General features: G+C 47.5%; 1 protein-coding gene across 1 annotated transcript in view; it reads right to left on the bottom strand.

The window, feature by feature from the left end:
- The window catches only part of B4GALNT3 (beta-1,4-N-acetyl-galactosaminyltransferase 3), a 946,759-nt gene that overhangs the window by 119,359 nt on the left and 806,619 nt on the right, over positions 1-20,781 (bottom strand). The window contains exons 12-13 of the mRNA XM_069628599.1: positions 14,912-15,012; positions 13,048-13,127 (exon numbers count right to left, since the gene is read on the bottom strand). Coding sequence (XP_069484700.1) covers positions 13,048-13,127; positions 14,912-15,012 — 181 coding nt within the window. The remainder of the gene's footprint in view (positions 1-13,047; positions 13,128-14,911; positions 15,013-20,781) is intronic.

Below are 20,781 nucleotides of genomic sequence, written 5' to 3'. Positions count from 1 at the left end.
GGTTCAAATCGCTGATGACTTGGTTAACAAAATAGAGCCCAGGCCATTGCACCAGTGGTTTATTTAATCTACTGGCTTACTTATGGCCTCAGTGGATGGTTCCACCCCATGGCAGCCTCTGGCAGACCGTCACTTTCCTCTCCCACACCATGGTACAAACCATCCTCAACCCTTTCTACCCCCCAATTAACTCCCTTCCCAAACACTCAAATGCACTACTCTCATCCCTACACACATTCCCTACGTATCTATTAACATTCCCTAAATACACTTCAAACCCTATTCCTACAATCTATACAACTATAAACATTCATGTAGACATATAACAAATAAAACATATAAAACCTTATTTTACACAAGGGTGATTGCTGCGGCTAGCCACCTCTTTTCAGTACCTCTGAATGGCTCTGTACTGGTGGTCAGTGTCTGCCCCGGATGAAATAAGGGCTGTTTCCTCAAGTCTGTTCATCCAAGTGGTCCCATCCACCATGTGAGGGCCACCCATTTAACACCATGCATGGGTCCTGCACACACAAAAAAGTCCTTCTGCGGGGCCCGCTGCTCACTGTGCTCTGTGACACAACCTCTGCTCTTCGGCGGACTGCATACCCTATGGGCCGCATTAGGTCACTGCTGCAGCCCTCTGCCCTTAAATCTTCTTGGGTGACCCATTGATCACCGCACATAGTCCTAGTTCCATGTGCCCCCCCCCCTTGCCTTGGGCAGGCTTCCGTCATTAACTGCTCTGCCTGCTGCACACACACTGCTCCGCCCCCTCTCTTTAGCGTTGCAGGGACGCAGGGGGTAGGCCGCAGATCTTCTGGTGCCCCGACTGGCATGCCAGAGATCCCTGCTTCACCTCAGCTGCTCCAACTTAGCAGCCCAAACCTTTCTTCACCAGGGTGCCTAATGGGGCAGCTCAGGACATCCATGGCCTCTCCCTTTCCGGTAAGTTTCTCCACCGCTGTGCCAGGGTGGAATACACTTTGCTGCACCTTCACCTCCTGGGCCGTTTGGCTGACGCGGCCCGGGAGGACTTCTCTTTAGGGTCAGCCTCACCGACAATGAGGTGGACCGACCAGGTGCAAGGCTGCGTTGCTCCGTTTGGAGGACACAGCTCGGCGGAGCAGCACCTCCGACCTGCCCCCTGGCCCCGACTGCACATAGCTGGAGGGAGGGAGGGGGGTGTTTACTGAATAAGCCTCCCTGTTCTGGTCCCGAGGCGGGCCGACATCCACCTACCCCGTGGGTGCCCACTGCCCAAGCTGCTCCGGGGACGCAGTTCGTGCCCTCGGTACAAACGCTGGATCACTCCACCCCCTGCTCCCCCCCCCACATACAGCTCAAGATGTGCATCTAGGAGTCTAGGCACTTCGGGTGCTGCTCGAGGCAAAGCCCCCCTCCAGGGAGCGTTTTTTTCTGCTTCTCTCTCTTTTTCCTTAAATTGTCTTTTTCTTTAACGTTTTTTTTTTTGCTTTTCCTTTCTCCCCTGCCCAGACCATTCTTGGCCCAGGGAGCTTGGGTCTGTTTTCTAGCAAACATTCCATCCAGCCTGGTGTCTGTGTCTTTATTTCTATATTCCCTTAGCAGAAAAGTATGCATCCCTGTCTAGCTGAGCCCAATTTGGGACATGGGCTACAAGAGGGCAAGGACAGAGTGCTAACAGAGAGAGGCAGAGAAGAGGTGGACTAACAACTAGAGAAGGGAGGGGGAATCCCATGGAAGATAGAAGAGGAGTATGTTTTGGAAGAGAGAAGAAGGTAGTCAAGCCTTTTAAGACCTGGGCCAGGAAAGTATTGCAGAGCTGGTGGAGAGGGGCCAGTTTTAGGGCCAGAGCCAAATCAGAGAAAGAGCCAAGTGGTAGGTAATCTTTAAGACTTCAGTAGCCTGACAAGACGTGAGAGGATATACTACCCTTGGGCCCAAATGTTCTGTGCATGACGGCCAAAAACCTAAGGGTGCCAGGTGGTGGTGGTGCCTGGTAGCCGAGTCCAGGATGACCAATGTAAGACTTGGACCACCCGAACGTAAGCCAAGAAAGATTCAGACACAAGAAACAAGTCTTTGGAACACTATACAATCCTAAACATGGAGTGACTGAACTATCTGGGAGGTGGCCTGGAAATAAGGGAGAGGCAGAAGGACACTAACCTAACGGAGCTTAAGGGCTGGGGAGCTGCAGAAGTGTTTGCTGTAGCATTTCCATTCCCATCACAATCGCATCAATCAAGCCAGATTCCTTTTTGTGATGAGAATAATTCAGTTCTAGAACGTTAAATTGGCCTCAGATGTCCTGTTCATCCTCGCCCCATTACAAAAGCCAGGTTTGGAGACGTTCACCGTATATGAAAACTGGCTGCATACTGACAAGTTAAAGCCATACATGTGAAGTAAACATTGGGAAAGCACATATTGGGAATCTATTATTTCACATGCAATGAGATTTCTAGAACAATGACGATGTAAACTCAAAACAGAGTTCAACACTTTCATTAAAAGTACAAGTTATAATGTAAAGTGGTGTCAAATAGCATTCCTCTGCTATCACTGGTGGCCTTGCTATGCATGGCTGTTAGGAAAATGGGGGCTGATCAAGAGATAGGTGGGACACCTGTGGTATTCATAGGTTCAGGACAGGATTACCAGAGTCCTGAATGTTGTTCTAATACCATGGGTCTGGTGGTGGCACTTGGGAATATATTGGCTGCAGGGAGAGCCCCAGATATGATGGGTTAAAGCACATGGACTCTGCAGATGTGGGGTGAGGCTGTGATAGGGTTACAGAGCAGAGTTAAGTCGCACAACTCAATTAATGGGGATGTGTGTGCACTTTAACGTGATAGGAGATTTTAGAGGAGTGTTGCTTCATTGGGGAGAAAATGGTGTAGACAAAAGAAGGGGTACTTTTAGACAGGGTGAAGCTCTCTGCACTATTTGGAATTGGTGATTGGTAACTTCTGGGGGGAGATGACAGTATGTGGGTATCAGGTAATATTATCCCCACCAATAATATCGTTGTATATATGGTAGTGGGGTAAGGCCGTAGGCGATACTATTAGTGGGGATAATTTATGGGGTTATTGGGACCAGGGGTTGTCCCCCGTTCCATTAAAATAATTATGGGGGTTGCAGGGGTGTCCCCCGCAGGTCCCATGGCTTAATACACAAATGTGGTGATATTTTTGTGGGGATATTAACACATGGAACCAGCATGTGGTAGTATTTCTTAGAATCCCTTTCGGTTTCGTGGTGTCTGGCCTGGAAGAGTTCATTTTTCAATAGTCTTGGTCGGCGAGGTGTGTGTGTGTGTGTGTGTGTGGGTTACCAAATTGCTCATAACATTTAGGGAGTGCCATCCATTGGGATGATATTGCCAGGGTCGAGGTGCTGTTGGTTGATGTTTTGGTGCCGATCTCCTGTTGGTGTTGGTTGAATAGCTACATTTTAGTTGTTTCCTGAAGGTCAGGTGGTTCCCCAGTGCCCAGGTGTTTGGGCATAGAGTGCCAGAGTTTGATTGGTTGGACAGAAAAAAAGATAATCTCCTCTAGCTGAAGCTTGGCACAGTTGCTGGTGCATTGTTGCTGGTGCATTGTTTTCTGGATGCTAGGCAGCACGTCACTTTCCTTGTAATGGATTTAGGGCTGCTGTCACAGAAAGCGCAGTGGGCTATACATGGGGGTTTGAAGTGAATCTTCCTTTTAATTGGGAGCCATTGCAGTGTCTGGGGTGATGCGTTTATATTTTCAGACTTAGGAACACTCCTCACTGACATGTTTTGTACTCTTTGTAATCTATTGAGTCGATATGGAGTCCAGGGTGAACGCTGTTGGCATATTCTAGTCTTGATAGTACAAGTGTGAGAACTGCCACGGTACTGTGTGTGAAGGTAAGGTAGGGCATGATGCATTGGATTGTAAGGCAGTGGAAGAAACCACTGATTACAATATCTTTACCAGGGGTTACAGTACGAGATCACTGTCCATTTTGATTCCAGGTTTCCACGCTGCTGAAGTGGGCAGTAGACAAGTACCCATCGCAATTGGCCAGGGGATTGGTGTGGGGTTTGGTGGTGTCGCACCTCAGATCATAAACTCTGTTTTGGCTGGGTTGAGCATAAGTCTGTTTGAATCCATGGAACGGGTCACATGTGGAGAGCATGTGCTGTTCATTGTTGGGTCATTTGTGAATGTGTACATTAAATGCATAGTGGGTTTTTGAAGATGTTGAAGAGAAGTGAAAGGCTGGATACTTGGGGTCCAAGTGTCGGATTGTGATGGTGTGACCTAAAAATAGGCCCTGCATTGTAGTCCACTCGGTCAGCAATGAGGCAATCCAGCATTGGGTGACTCCCTTTACTCCAATGTCATATTGTCTTTTTAGTAGTTTCCCACCTATGATGGTGTCAGAGGCAGCCAACACATCCAGCATACTGAGAGTGCACTGGATGAGTTGTCCGTGTTGTTCTTGAGGATGTCCCATATATAGCATAGTGTGGATTCAGTTCCTCACATTGGCCTGAATACGTGGAGGCTGTTTTAGACTCTCTCTCATAGATGTTGATAGATACATTTCTAAAGTATGTTGGCGATGGACGGTGTGTTGGAGATTGGCCAGTAGTTTGCTGGGTCATTTAAGTCTGCTGCAGGTATCTTAAGCAGAGGTTTGAGGAAGTCTGTTTTGAAGGCGAGAGGGATGACCACTTGATCAGGGGAGCAACTGAGCAGGGTTTGAGAGGAAGGTGCAAGTCCAGGTTGCCTAGTTCCTGCTTTGCATGCGTTGGGGATAAAGGGCACAGGTCTTTCGGAGAACCTGCTGAGTTACTGGACTGGATTGTGGCGAGGAAGTCCAGGTTGGTGAAAGGATGACAAGGTATTAATGTTGGCATGAGAGGTGCTGTTGATTCAAGTAGTCTTGGATTTGTAGAATTGTATAGCCGACAGCTGTAGAGATGTTGTTGCAGAATTGTGTGCGTATGTGTTAGAGCCATGTGGCAGGCTGGAGGGTTTTTGAATTCTTGGATGATTTTTGAAGACTTGCTTCTGACTCGAATCGATATGAATGAGCTTTTATTTCTTTGATAGTTCTCACTTTCTAGAACCAGAGCTGCCAATGGGAGACAGATTTTTCTGCAGGAAGGTAGATTCTTTTCCAGATTTTCTTGAGCTTTTGGTTTTCTTTTTTTGATGTGATTAAGCTTCGGAGTGAACCTTTTGGTGACTTGTTTCTTTTATGAGGGCTTGAAGGTTTTGTTTTGTGCTATTCTGTCCAAGGTAGTTTTTACACAGTAGTGGATATTGTTCAGTTGATTGACTGGTGTTATTTTGTTTGTTTGATGGGATTTGGAGGCTTCACGTTTTTGTTACATGAGGATGTCCAGTTGGATCTCTTTCCATACTCTGGTTAACGTTGGGGTGCTTTGAATGATTTCGTGAGCACTGGTGCTCTGGTGAATTTGGTGAAAGAGATGGTGAGGTGACCTTATTTGGGTAACTGGACTGGGGAGGCAAGGGCAGTGAAGTTCTCGTTGCAGAAGATGTGTCCAGAATCATGGATCGGTCCTTTAGGTCTTAAATAAACCATTATTTTTCGCTTCTTCGCATTCACAAAAACTTGATTTAGTAGGACTGCCCCAAGCAGCCTTCCTAAATTGAACTGTCAGCCCCTGGATGCACACAAGCGAGTGCAGGGGCCGAAAGCTGTGGCTAGGCCGAAAGAGGATCCTCAGGAGTCCCAGGTGAGTGTTTCTCTTGAGGTGGAGGGTTGGGTGCGTGTGTGTGTGTGTGTGTGTGTGTGTCTATCTGTATGTCTGGGTTGGGGAGAAGGGGGAATGTTTGTGATGGAAAGGGGGCGGGTACATGTACCTGTTTGTGTGTGAGTCTGTGGTGGGGGTTGTGGGGAATAGATTGGGTGAGGAAAGGAGGTGGAGACGAAGGAAAAATGGGTTTGGGGGTGTAAACCCCCCCCCCCCCCGATTTCTCCAAAATACCACTAGCGCTTGAGCGTGTGGGCAGGCAGGTGATCAGATTCACAGAGGTTGAGGATTTTGAAGGCTACACCAAAATCGGCCAAAATAAATCATTCTCTTGTTTTCGGCCATCAAAAGGAGCAACTATCACATATAATCATCCTTTAGCCTGTCATTAGGGTTGTAGCACATTGAGGTTTGCATAGAGTGACTTTGTGGCCATGCTGCCCTACTCAACCCATGTATTGAAGGGGTTGACTGTATAAAGATTGCAAACTATATCAGCCAGGTATTCTGAAAGAAGGGCTGCAAAATGGCTGCCTGTAGATGGAAAGAAGACTTAGCGTGCACATGTGTGAGGCTGAACAGATTAAGACAAGTGATTCACACTTCAGGATGTTGTTAGAGAATGGTGTTTTATCTTTGATGGAGGGACTGTGAACAAAGGCAATTCCTCCTCCTCTCAACTATTCTTTTGGCAAACGTATGCAGGAATGGTTTTGTGTCTAACCATAGTAAGATCTTCTGAGAGCAAAGTCTCTGTAATTGAAAGTGCGTCTATTCTGTCCTGCATACAAGATTATAAGTGTCAGTAAAATGTACAGAGATATACCTGTCTTCATGAGGCTGCATCTGGTTCCGAGCAAGCCGGTCGGCTTGTTCACTTCTTGGGAATGGCCATCTGAAGGCTATGTGTTGTTGCATTCAACTTCAAACAAGTGGAGTAGGTTCTTCTTGGGATCAATTTGGTGGCCCTGCTCCAGCAAGGAATGGTGGTAAGGTGTTGTTTTTTGATGGGATATTATTTTGCGTTTACACTGTGCCAAATCACCAGCGTAGTAGTTTCAGAGTGCGTAGACTTGTCATGCGAATGACATGCTGTGCCTTCACCAGGGGCAGTCAGTCCATGGGCTGCTAGAGGAAAGAAAATGAGCAAGGGAAAGATAAGAGATTAGAAAAGGGGGAAATAGATTCTAGAAACACCGGTGAGAGGGATTCAGTGGGGAAACAAATGCTTTGTGATAGCATGCGTAGTAGTAATCAATGCTGAGTGAAATGCTTCTAAGTGTTGATCAGTTTGCTTGTGTAGCTCCAGCGGTCGTGGAAGTGGTTGTTTTTTTGAGTTTGGTGTGCTTTCTTGTGTTTTGTAGTTTTTCTCTGTGCGTTGTGTTGCTTGCTTGAGGTGATACTTGGTTGTCTTTTGTCTGTGTCGGATGTTGTTTGACGAGTGATCTAGAGATAAAGACCATGAGGGGACTTTAAGGATAAGTGAGACTACCTCTTATTGACTTGCAAATATGGATTTGTAGGCATTGTGAAAGCAGGTTCCTTTGCTTTTCTGCTTTTCCTTCCACTCGCATCCTGCAATCTTTCTGTTATCTGTGCATGCATGATGCAGTGTTGCTTTTTGGTGTGTTGGTGTGGATATGAGAGTGCCCTAATGCAAACTGTTGTGATCCTCCCTGGGTAAGACTGTGCACTTAGCTGCCACAGACTGCTCCAGATGGAGATCTTGAATTCAAAGAGGGTCATGGGATACAGGGGGGAGAGCTAGTCTGGAGCAGCCAGATGTGTTGTTTTAGCATTTTTACGAGATGAACCTTGTGGTTTGACAGACCTGCCATCTTTAGTCTTCTAAAGATGGCAGGTAGTCGTGAACTCTAAAACCTATCTGTGGGTTGTCCTTGGGCCTCCTATTGATATTTTCTTTAGTTGTATCCGAGAGCTTTCCCTTCAAGTCCCAGTCTGCAAGATTTCCCCTACTGCACAGCCTTTTAAGTGTTGCAGGGAATGGACTTCAGGACCCAGAACTCAACAGACCCATGCCCTCTTTATTGCAGACATCGGTTTCTTGAATGTTTCAGGGTCATTCCCTTCAAGCACCAACATGTACTCTTTCTCAAGGAACGCTTTGTCATGGTTCCGACATGCCACCTCTATCTCTGTATCCGCTTTCTCAGTAGGCTCTAGAAATATTTGTCCCCTTGTTCTAGCCGGCTGTGTTCTCTACCTGTGCACGTTCTCCCAGTTTTTTAGGAATGTCTCCAAGTTCCATTTTGCACTATTTTCCATCTATATTAATTTATTTTTCGAATGTGCTCTATGAATTTTCCCCCACGGTTCCAGCCTTGAACGTTTCCACTTTCGGTCACTTTATCAATGCCTTTACTAGCACCAGCCTCTAATGCCTACCCGTCACTAGGTGGATGGGCGAGTCGCTTTCTATCCCATCTCCACCAGCGGTGCATTTGCGAGCCACTGTCCAACTTGGATTGCATTGCCGTCTTCTCTGTCCGTCCTACTCCCCAGCCTTGCGTCTGCTTCTCCTGGCCTGGAGCTCCTCTAGCTGCTCCGCTTTGGTTCCGCTTCTTAGGGTCTGTACCCGGCATCTCCCAACTAGACAGGTCTTTCAGGATTCTGCACGGGATTGACTCCTGGTTCGTCTGATGGTTCATTGTCTAAGATGAAACTTCACCACAGATCTTCCCCCCTTACCTTCCTCGTCTCTGCTTTAGTCTCGAAGGCAGCAGAGTAGCAAGATAAATAAAGTTTAAAAAATCTGCTTTTGTGTGTGTTTTTCTGGTCCTGTATATGAAGAAGAAATGAAAGGTTTGCATGGCTAGGAGCCATCTCAACACCTTTGCAATAGAGTTCCTGTTTTAAGATAGTCTGACCAGTAACGAGGATGAAGTGTCTTCTATACAAGTAACTGCAAACTTGATAGACAAACACTCCTGCTTGGTGATGGAATAACAAGATTCTGGAAAGGGTTTTCTACTGGTGAACTGGACTGGCTTATCCTGGTCTCATCGGTGTGCCCCCAAGCATGGTGCATCTGTTTGAATGGTTACAATCTAGGGTTATTAAAACTCACAGGTTACACAATGCACTTGTTAGGCCTTGGCAAGTCTTCACGGCAGGTTCACTTCATCTCAGAGGGTTGAACTTGTTGATCGAGAGGATGGTGATTAATAGATTGGCCCAGATGGGAAACTGAAAAAGAAACCTCTGGCAGTAGCTTACCAGACCTAAAATTCCAGTCTTTGGACCTAAAACTCCAGGGACCAGGGGGACTGAGGAAAAATATCAATGGCTGGGAAACGACATTTAAAATTCACTTTAGGAAGCATTTTAAGTAAGTATTCAAAGTACCTTAGGAAATACAGGACAAAGTTGGTATGCAGATCTACGGTTGTGGTGAAAAGAAACGAGAGTCCAAGTTTCACCCCTCAAGTACAGTAATGGTGGCAACCCCCACCAGAGGACATCAGAGAAGATCCCCCTGAAGAGATCCAGGGCCAGGTTTGAAACTTAGCATCCCCAGGAGGAGATGCGGCCCAGAAAGATCCAGGCACAATGCACGCCAATGTAAAAACAAGGATGCAGAGATCTTTAACCACAGAGCCCAAAGGGTAAGTATTGAGAATGACTGATCAAACCCAGGGTCCAGAGGCAAGTACTCACTGTCTGTTCCCGAAAAGATGGTTCCAGGAAGACAAAACAACACGTTGACAACAGCGCCTATTATGCAGGGAAAGTGAAGGCATCCGATCATTCAGGGACTTGAACCCCATTACACTCATGACCCCGGTGGCCAAAAAGAGCAAATCGCCCTTGCTTGGAGTGGGCACCAACAGTTAGAAGTGAATGGAATGGAGGAGTGGCTCCAGGAGCAGGGCCGGACTGGGGCATACAATTGTCTCGGTGGCCCACAACTGCAAATGGCAATTCATTCCTTTTGTGACACTGTTTAAATAATCCCCAAGGAGGGGTTTTTTGATAAAATGTGATGCACATTATGCATTTTAAAGAATAGTTATTTAACAACAATGGTCAACTACCCAACACTGGCCCAAAAAGTGGCCCACTTTACCCCAAAAAACTGGCCCACACTAGAGTTTTGCGTGTTTTTGGTTCAAGCATTGCCATATTGCCCTATAGACCAGTCCAAGCCTGTCCAGGAGGTGATAAGAGCCTGGTCAAGCAGGTTCCGGCGGCTCTAAGGACAAAGAAAGGTGGCCCACCAGCAAATGGCGATCTCAGAAAGAAGATGTCAGTGGTGGTGACCAAAGACGGCCCAGATGAGCAGAGCAGATGGGGTATTGGGGTCCCAATATCCTTCCAGGCAATGGATGCTTCCAACACCAAGGCTGGAGAGCAGGCGTTAAATGGAGGTAGCAGCAGTAAAAAGGGCCAGAAAAAGGTCTTAGCACAAGAGTCATGGCCCAGACAACAGTGGAGAGGGCACGGGAAGAACAGGGACAGCCTAAAAAGGATGACCAGCAGCCGGAAATCCGAACCGAAGCTTGGCTCTGGACACACAGCCCAGCCAGTGAGGTCAAATCTGGTTCTAAAAATGCAGCAGTGGCTTTAAGACAGCAGAAAGGTTCCCGTAGGTTACCACACTCCCAAAAAAACGAACAATTGAGTGTAGTAACAGGGTCTCCCCTAGATATCACATATACCCAGGGAATGACTGTACCAGAAAAGGAGGTCAGAAATCCTAAAGATTAAAACTGAGAAAAACAAAAAGTTTAATGATCCCTAAAAAGATACTGAAGAACCCCCAAAAATGTATTCTGCCCCAACAGTACCCTTTACACACAAGTAATACTGATATGCTTTCATATAGCGCTTCATTCCAGATTTCTCCCTTCCATCGAGCACTGTAATAGGTGTTTTCATTACCTAGTTCAAGGACACTGAATTTATCGGCCACGGACGGATGAAGGGGCAAGTCTGCCCTGGCAGTATTTTAACTTTTATCCTATAGGCTAAACACAATTGTCTGGGGTGGGCCCTTAACTTGTTTGACAATTAGGTAATCAATTCAAATGACACTGTTGGAATCAGGCCCAGGCTGGCCTAGAGGGCAATAGGGCAATGCCCGAACCAAAAACACAAAATGCTAGTGTGGGCCAGTTTCTTGGCCAATGTGGGCCAGTTTGAAAAGTTACTTCACCATGCGGCTAATAGTTTTAACCAGTGTTGCTGAATACATATTCTTTAAAATGCATCACATTATATCAAAAACCTCCCCCTTGGGTACTACTCAAACAGTCTGTCACAAAAGCAATGAATGGCCATTTGAAACAAACTGTGGGCCCCTTTTGTATTGGTGCCCGGGACAATTTTATGCCCCAGTCCGACCCTCTTAGGAATACCTTCTCAAAAAAGAACAAAGAAGAGAAACGCGTGCAGTTTTCAAAACCAGTTGCCCATGCACAAGTTAAGGTACTTGACTTAATACCTCAAAAAAGCTTGAGTAGTTGCCAGCATTTTCAGTGTAAAACATACACACTCACTCTGTGAAACATACGCATACATCCACATGCGCACGTATTCAAACTTGTGTGCAAACACACACATTGCCTAAAATTCGAATCCAAGCAATTTTCTTTGGGGAAAACAAACGTACCCTTTCATGCAGTGATCAGTTCTCCCTCCTATCTGGTGAAGCAGGATTCGGGAATCCTGGGGTTGTAAATAATAAACGGTGCGGCCCTGCTGGGATCTGAACTCAGTTGCCTAGCAACCCATACGCTGCACCAAGCAGAGAATGCGTGGCGCTGCTCAGCTCACAGGGGGGACTCCAGCACCAATTTACCTGTGTATGTATTTTTTTTTTTAACTAGGCTAAAATGCAGCGGTGTTGGGTATCCACCTGGATGCGAATGAGGGGCACATGGGGGCAGCAGCCCCCTGTCCACACTACAGCGCCGGCTCAAGGTGCGCTCAGAGGGTGCAGGCCCGTGAATATGAAGTTGCCACTGGTGGGGTGTGGGTGGTGTAGCACAGCTGCAGTCAGTTTAAGTATATTGAACCAAGACTGAAGACAACTGTAAGCACCCTGTAAACTGTTTTTGTACTCGGTTCTTCTTGAATAGATAGCCAGTCTGTTGTCCATGTTGTAGTAACCTCTCACCTGACAATCTAGTTGCCCCCAATCCTGTTTTACCAAAATCAGAAATTTGCAAAAAAATGTAAATAATTAAAAAAATAATGTAGAAAACAAAAAAAGGCATTTTTAAGGGTAAGAAGTAGAGAGAACAAGTGTTGTGATGGAGTTGGAGAGTGTGAACACGTGGGACTCCCTCCCATATAAAAGTTGCCTTGGGTTATGTGTTATTATAAGGGAGGGGTGTGCCGGAGGATATCACCCCCTAAAGGGAAGGGAAGACATTCCAGGTTTTTTTTAACCAAAATGTGGAATTATGTTTTTTCAGTGTTTATGCAACCGAACTGGTGCTATTTTGTTTTAATAAAAAAAGATTTAGGGGAACAATTTATGTGGGCATGCAGAACTCGGTTTGCGACGCCATTAGGCAAAGGCAGGCACCTTTCGCACATGGCGTGCAAGAGCATGCCCGATTGCCCCAGGTTGCCAAGCGGATGATCAGCATGAGGTCTTGAGCAACCCTCATCCGCCCTCGCCAGAACTCCACTCTTGGTGGCATGCGTTTGCCGCCATGACGGGCCTTCAGTCAGACCCGGTCTTCCCCTGGAGCTATGGCTGGCATTGGTGCCCTCTTCTGCTGTTTAGAACGTATTACCCACTTGCTCACATTTATATACACCTAGCCAGTTGATAACTAACAGACCAATATTACAATTTCATGGTCTTGTCAATTCAATAAACTGTGGAAATCCTTGCAGAGAGATTTCCCCAGCGTGACCACGGGCTGACTATTTCCTTTTTCAGTTTTTGTCACTACTCAATAATTGTGACCACAGAAAAAGAAACTGATCAGGGAGAAAACCAAGAAGGAATGAAAAGATTTCTTAGAAAAGATATGTGGCTAGATGCCTTACAATATTGTTAAAGATGTGTTATCTACGTCAACAAGGGTGGGAGGTTGGACAGCACAGACTCATACAATAAGAAAATAGTACCTCAAGATTTTAGCATGGGTCCCGGGGCAAATCAACTTTAAGCGAAGCAGCTGATGCCAGGGTTTTGTTTGGACCAAGTGGCCTTAGAGCATGACTAGGGAAGATGCCCTTTGCAGGCCCAGCATCCCTCAATGGTTGCCCTAGCAACAGACTCCCCTTGACAGCACGCTGGTCTTTTGACAACCTACCTGGTTCTTCTGGATTGACTTGGTTTTCCTGCATCCGTCTTTCGGGAGGATCCATTTCCATGAATTTATAAAATCCAAACCTAGCAAAGGGAAAGAGATCAGAGAGGTCAGCAATCAGCCAAGAGGTTACATGTGGTCCTCCCAACGCACGAAAGGCTGAGCATCCATCACCCTGCGGGAAGGACTTGGGAAAGAGTATTTCACTCCACTGGGCCACATCGAGAACATGGTGCAATGTTTGGGGAACTTTAAATCAAAAGAAAAAGCAGAATTGGGCACAAAAAAATACAAGCTTGGAAAAAAGAAGAGTGAGATGAAAGAAACATTAGAGTTGAAAGGGCTCACTGATTCCACGTATAGTGGATCACTCTCGAGGGATTTAGTTGTGCTCTCTAGTTCTGTGATTTGCAGAGAAGAGCGGCGAGAAGTGGGAGGTCTTGTAAGGCATTGGGAGCTTTGCAAAGGAAACTGCACAATTGCCCAGGTTTCATCACCAATGGAATGTGGCAGTCACAGGGACCCAGAATCCCTTGCCCCTTTCCTTTATGCACTGCTAATGGCCAGAGGTGAGCGAGATGTCTGCTGCGCCCATCTGGGTGAGAGATTTTTGGTTTGCACGTTTTGTTATTTTTTAGCCTACAGCATGTTTATTTGTTGTCCCTGCAATAGTGGCTGATTTTTTTAATAGCATTACATTTGCAAGTCAATGTCCTGCGAAAATGTTATTGTTTTCTCAAAGAATCTTTCGCCAGCCATAAAATATTACAGCCCTAAAGATCACTAACGCATAATTTAAGCAAGGGGCATCATGTCACATCTAAGAAAAATGCATTTACACAATAATTCTAACAAAGCTTCACATGAGCCTGAATGCAGGCTCTGTTCTGGAACCAAACCGAACAATGAAATAATAATAAAAAGAGTCATGACGCTATGGGGACTACAATCTTAGACTCTGGTGGGCAGTGGCCTACAAGCGCAATGAAAACGTAGTGCTCACAACCAAGCACCAGGTTTGGACTGTAACTTGGCCTCACCTGTAGTTCCTCCACACTACTCCTCTCGCTGCGGTGTACTTCGTGATCGGTCTCTAAATTGGTCTGTCTGTGTATGGAATGCACAAAACAGATACTAAATTCGGAGCTGTTTGGACAGTAAGAGCGCTTGGGTGAGAATGAGTCCATGTAAGTGTTTATATTACTGTTTCAGGACAGCTGCACACCTATGCAAGGTTGGGATCTAAATCCCTGAATGATTAACAGTATTGGTTAGTTTGCTGGCATTGCGCTTATCTGCAAATAATCGCACAGCTCTTTCAATAAACCATTAACCATTTTAATAAATTCTTGATGGCCAGGTATTCTAATGTAGAACACAGTCCATCCAAGTGTGCCAACACGTGTTTCGACCTTAGGTCCTTTTCAAGGCAATACATTAAATGAACTTCTGGTCAGTCCCTTATGGGTGCGGCTACTGCATATGTACTGGCCTTACAGATTGTAAGGGTAGATTCCGCGGAAATTGCACTGGAAAGTGTTCTCAATCTTTGTTTAAACTTGTGATTAGATAGTTATCAGCTGTGCAATGACGTCATCAAGGCGCTGGCCTTCACACCGCGTCAAAGACACTCTTTTACAGGTAGAGACCCTAGCTGGGAATCTCAGCCATCTCTAGCTCTTTTTTGGTAGGAAGGCCCTCACACAAGCCTGTGGGAGGTAACCTCTTACCCGCTGGACACGCATGCTCGCGCAGTGAGGCATGCTTGCCAGAGTCTTTGATTTGCATCTCCGCCGCTCTTCTCCTCCCCTCTCCTTAGTATGAGCTTACACGGTTACCCTGACACAGCCCGGGGTACAAGGCGTACCTTTCCAGCAAGTAGGCATTCTCGTGATAAAAGCATTTGTTTTCCGCCTCCATGTGAGTCAGCCGGGTGTAATCATTGGGATACACATGCGCCAAATGGACCTGCAGGTGAAATGGGAAACAAACAAGACATTAAAGGACGTTTAAAGTAGGACAGGCCCTTATCAATTTGTCTTTACGCATGATCGTCAGAATTAGCTTAGTCCAACACCAGTGCCTCTGGATCTGTTGCCGCGTGCCCGGATCTGATTGGCGGCAAAGTGCTTGTTGCGCCATGAACTTTAGGGGGCATGGCCATTGATAGTGGAGTCCCATCAATGATCAAAGTAAAGGAGGAGGAAGAGGAAGCAGCTCAGATCTTCTGCACAGCAGAAGACCCAGCAGTTGGGAGCAGGCACTTAAGAGATTTGCAGCACCCAGGGACCGAAAGACCCTTCTAGACCACCTACTTTTCTGCCACACTGAACCTGCAAGATCTACATAGTTTGCAACATCCCACAGCGTGTGAAAACAAGGAAATAATATGAGGCAGGGTAACCAAAAAGGAAACACACCAAACAGGTTACAAAGGAACATACAAAGCACTTTATTTTATACTGAATCCAGTTACAAAAGAACAGAACAGAATTCACATAGCTATCCACCCTCAGTACAACACAGCGAACTCCGGCGTGGTTCGGTGTGCTCAGTGAGTGCAAATATTCATTGAAACAGTCAGGCTTTTATACATTTCTCCAGCCTGTTGTCCAGCCTTTCTTCAGGTTAACCATTCCATAAATAAGTTACTGCTCTAGGGTCGCTTGCCAGGTCAAATCTAGTTCATCTTTGGTTTATACATTAACAAGAAGAAATGGTAATAATGTATGCTCTAGGCCTAACATTACAATGCGGGACTTAGTTTATACAATATAGTTAAGCAGGTGTTCTCATTCAATTATAGATCAGTTTCGGTGATACAGGTAATCCATTGCACACAGGTCAGCAGAAGGACAAGGTCTCAGCTCATGACCCTAACAAGTGGCCTGCAGGCAAGTTATACATTAGCTGTACAGAGGTCATGACAATCAAGTTCTGTTCTGAATAACATAGGCTACCATTTTAGCTCACATGGTGACTTTATAGAGCAAGAAAACCTAAAATGGCGGCTTGACCCAAAATGACAGTTTACATGGTTTCTACGGTCAGGACCTTGCAATGCGAGTTTATTCACATGTAGTTTATAAGCAGCTTGTTAGCAGCTTGGCGTAGGCCAATATACATATATTCATAGCAATAGGAGGCACGATATAATTTCTAGTTTGACAAGCGTATCCCCTTAGCTGCCCACTGGCCCCCAAGGATGTTCCACACCTGGAGCTAGTCATGGACTTTCGTCAGCAGCAATGTGCACGCTGGGACTGGTAGTTTGGCTTTTTACAATTATAAGCATAGGCCTAATGATCCCAGCTTGCAAAGTAAAGCCGGTTAAAAATACACAAACGCCTTAGGTTGTTGCACCTGGTATGAGACCTCTTGGTAGCCAATTGCCACAGCGCTCTTAGAACAGAATCATGGTTTGTGCACCACCCATTCTGTCAGAAAATGATTAATTTTAAGTCAGGATAAGGGGGTCCTGAATGTGAAAATTCAATGTTATGAGCTCAAGTGCCCACTCAAACCCATATTAAATGTTCTATTTTCATTGCATCCGGGGATCAAACATTTTCATGCAAATTTACCAACCCACTGCAATGTGTGCAGGATTTTTCAAATAAACTAAATAAATGTGCCCCCTTTTTGGCTTCATGTTAGCGCTCGCCGGTCATGGGGTATAGAGGAGTGGATACGTGCACGTAGCTACTGCCGGCATTCTCACTGGAAACACACTCCACGAGTTTCCAACTCGCTTAACATGGGAAATAACATTTTTATTCCACCTCAAGCAGGCCTTTTGGGTCTTGAATGCCATACGAAACCCCATAAATGTTATATGTAGTATTGATAACCACCACTAGTCCCCCTTCTCCCCCCCCATTTATAGAACCTTCATAGATACTGAAATCGTGGCCCTCCATGTGTTTTGGAATAGAACTCCCATTAGCACCATCCAGCATAGTCAGTGATGAACAATCATAGGAGTTCCAGTGCAAAACATCTGGAGGGCCACCAATTGTGTATCCTGAGAACAAGCATTTCTCTAAGATTCTGCCCAACTAACAGCTATGGAGGCTGTATTCTCTTCTCGAAGAGTAGCATTATTAAGTATAGTCACTCTTTCTGCGCACAATTATAGCCAACGCCTGGGCAAAGTACCCAACTGTGGAAGAGGGTGTAAAACATGAAAACTATGCGATATTAAGCATAAAATACTCTTCAAATCAGAACCTGTGAAAGGTAACAACAAAAATCATGCAGAATGATTACCTGGGCAGTTCTGGGTTTCCTTGACTGGATGTCTAGAAGACCACCGACCCCCCCCCCTCCTCTTGGGCACAGAAGGGCGATAGTCCTAGAGGCAGAGCCCTGAGAGGCTTCTGGACTGGAAGTCTAGAAGACCCCCCTATGCTTGGGCACAGAAGGGCGATAGTCCTAGAGGCAGAGCCCTGAGAGGCTTCTGGACTGGATGTCTAGAATACACCTCCCCTTGGGCACAGAAGGGCGATAGTCCTAGAGGCAGAGCCCTGAGAGGCTTCTGGACTGGATGTCTAGAAGACCACCCCCCCCCCTCCTCTTGGGCACAGAAGGGCGATAGTCCTAGAGGCAGAGCCCTGAGAGGCTTCTGGACTGGAAGTCTAGAAACCCCCCTTTGCTTGGGCACAGAAGGGCGATAGTCCTAGAGGCAGAGCCCTGAGAGGCTTCTGGACTGATGTCTAGAAGACCACCCACCCCCCCCCCCTCCTCTTGGGCACAGAAGGGCGATAGTCCTAGAGGCAGAGCCCTGAGAGGCTTCTGGACTGGAAGTCTAGAAACCCCCCTATGTTTGGGCACAGAAGGGCGATAGTCCTAGAGGCAGAGCCCTGAGAGGCTTCTGGACTGGATGTCTAGAAGACCACCCACTACCCCCCCCCTCTTCTTGGGCACAGAAGAGCGATAGTCCTAGAGGCAGAGCCCTGAGAGGCTTCTGGACTGGAAGTCTAGAAGACCCCCCTATGCTTGGGCACAGAAGGGCGATAGTCCTAGAGGCAGAGCCCTGAGAGGCTTCTGGACTGGATGTCTAGAATACACCTCCCCTTGGGCACAGAAGGGCGATAGTCCTAGAGGCAGAGCCCTGAGAGGCTTCTGGACTGGATGTCTAGAAGACCACCCCCCCCCTCCTCTTGGGCACAGAAGGGCGATAGTCCTAGAGGCAGAGCCCTGAGAGGCTTCTGGACTGGAAGTCTAGAAACCCCCCTTTGCTTGGGCACAGAAGGGCGATAGTCCTAGAGGCAGAGCCCTGAGAGGCTTCTGGACTGATGTCTAGAAGACCACCCACCCCCCCCCCCTCCTCTTGGGCACAGAAGGGCGATAGTCCTAGAGGCAGAGCCCTGAGAGGCTTCTGGACTGGAAGTCTAGAAACCCCCCTATGTTTGGGCACAGAAGGGCGATAGTCCTAGAGGCAGAGCCCTGAGAGGCTTCTGGACTGGATGTCTAGAAGACCACCCACTACCCCCCCCCTCTTCTTGGGCACAGAAGAGCGATAGTCCTAGAGGCAGAGCCCTGAGAGGCTTCTGGACTGGAAGTCTAGAAACCCCCCTATGCTTGGTCACAGAAGGGAGGGTAGTCCTAGAGGCAGAGCCCTGATAGGCTTCTGGACTGGATGTCTAGAATACCCCCTCCCCTTGGGCACAGAAGGGCGATAGTCCTAGAGGCAGAGCCCTGAGAGGCTTCTGGACTGGAAGTCTAGAAACCCCCCCTATGCTTGGTCACAGAAGGGGGGGTAGTCCTAGAGGCAGAGCCCTGAGAGGTTCTGGACTGGATGTCTAGAATACCCCCTCCCCTTGGGCACAGAAGGGCGATAGTCCTAGAGGCAGAGCCCTGAGAGGCTTCTGGACTGGAAGTCTAGAAACCCCCCCTATGCTTGGTCACAGAAGGGGGGGTAGTCCTAGAGGCAGAGCCCCGAGAGGCTTCTGGACTGGATGTCTAGAAGACCCCCCTATGCTTGGGCACAGAAGGGCGATAGTCCTAGAGGCAGAGCCCTGAGAGGCTTCTGGACTGGAAGTCTAGAAGACCCCCCTATGCTTGGTCACAGAAGGGGAGTAGTCCTAGAGGCAGAGCCCTGAGAGGCTTCTGGACTGGATATCTATAATACCCCCTCCCCTTGGGCACAGAAGGGCGATAGTCCTAGAGGCAGAACCCTGAGAGGATTCTGGACTGGAAGTCTAGAAACCCCCCTATGCTTGGTCACAGAAGGGAGGGTAGTCCTAGAAGCAGAGCCCCGAGAGGCTTCTGGACTGGATGTCTATAGGACCCCCTCTGATTGGGCACAGAAGGGTGATAGTCCTAGAGGAAGAGCCCTGAGAGGCTTCTGGACTGAATGTCTAGAAGACCCCCCCTATGCTTGGGCACAGAAGGGCGATAGTCCTAGAGGCAGAGCCCTGAGAGGCTTCTGGACTGGATGTCTAGAAGACCCCCATCCGCTTGGTCACAGAAGGGTGGTAGTCCTAGAGGCAGAGTCCTGAGAGACTTCTGGAGTGGATGTCTAGAGGACCCCCTCCCCTTGGGCACAGAAGGGTGGTAGTCCCAGAGGCAGAGTCCTGAGAGGCTTCCGGACTGGTTGTCTAGAAGGAGAAGGTATCGGCTTCAGGATATACTAGGTAAGGTCAGTCTGGCAGAGACATTTGGCCATTGCTTAAAAATGCAGCACTCATGTCTCCAGCATACTGTTAGTCATTGTAAGACTCCTCATCCCATCCCTTCACCGCACAGTGGTCTCAAACATTGTCTAAATTGGAAACACGTGGTTATTTATAATGCAGCCACAGCTCCCGTTCATTTGGCAACACGTCCATGACCCACTCAGGCACCCAGAGATAACTTACCCCACCCTCCCCAATGCAGAACATCTTTAGGGAACAACCCTCACAGCTCTGCTAACTCATCCGATGACACAGAAGCTCTGACTTCACACGTTCACTGTGCTCTACCCGGCGCAACTGGCCAATGAAAGCTCCCACAAGCTCATCTACAGCAGACGCAAGGTCGGGTCTGGTGGGAAAGGCTTCATCTGTTGGCTGCTGTTCCTGCTCAGGTCAAGTCCATGGTTCTAGCCCCAGAATAGACGCCCAGATAGTATGTCTCAAATTCAAGTGGTTGCTCCACGTGCCCCAATACCAGCAGCGGATGCTCCAGGACCAAGTTTCTCAATCAGAGAAGGTCTGCTTTCCGGGCAATAGGCGGCTAATCCCAGAAGGGTGTCAACAGTCTGAAAAGAAGCCTCCAGCAGCTGCCTGCAACGCAGGCTCAATGAAGGGGAGACAGACCTAATAAGTGTGAGACGCTTGCTCTCGTCTCTCCGTCTCAACCTCCAGCCCCACCCGGGGCAGAGTATCTCATTGGTTGAGGACACAGCAGCATTGTTAGCTGGGCAGGGTTTCTGGCAGTAGGCCTCCACTTTGGAGGAGTCGGCTCAGTTCAGTGGTTAGTAATTGATGGATCCCATGGGAGGGGGTGGGGGGAAATCAACAGAATGAGGCTGCACACTCCAATGCCTCAACCGCAGTCACCTTCATTTTCCTGAGAGTTAGGCTGTACGCTCAGGTGCTGAGGTCTCTCACTCTCCCAAAGTCTTTGGCAGTGGCCTTTTACTGTCACTCACAGTCACATTGTTATGGTTTTCAGCTCAGCTTGGTTCCGCCTTTCCAAGGATATCTTCTGTTCAAGTATGGACGGATGAAGCCTGCTACCGGCACCCTT

This window comes from Ambystoma mexicanum, chromosome 12 (assembly GCF_040938575.1).
Source record: "Ambystoma mexicanum isolate Mex_15411 chromosome 12, UKY_AmexF1_1, whole genome shotgun sequence".
NCBI classification, from domain to species: Eukaryota; Metazoa; Chordata; class Amphibia; order Caudata; family Ambystomatidae; genus Ambystoma; species Ambystoma mexicanum.
The sequence above is the reverse complement of the archived record's forward strand: the minus strand, read 5'-3'. Positions and strand labels throughout refer to the sequence as shown.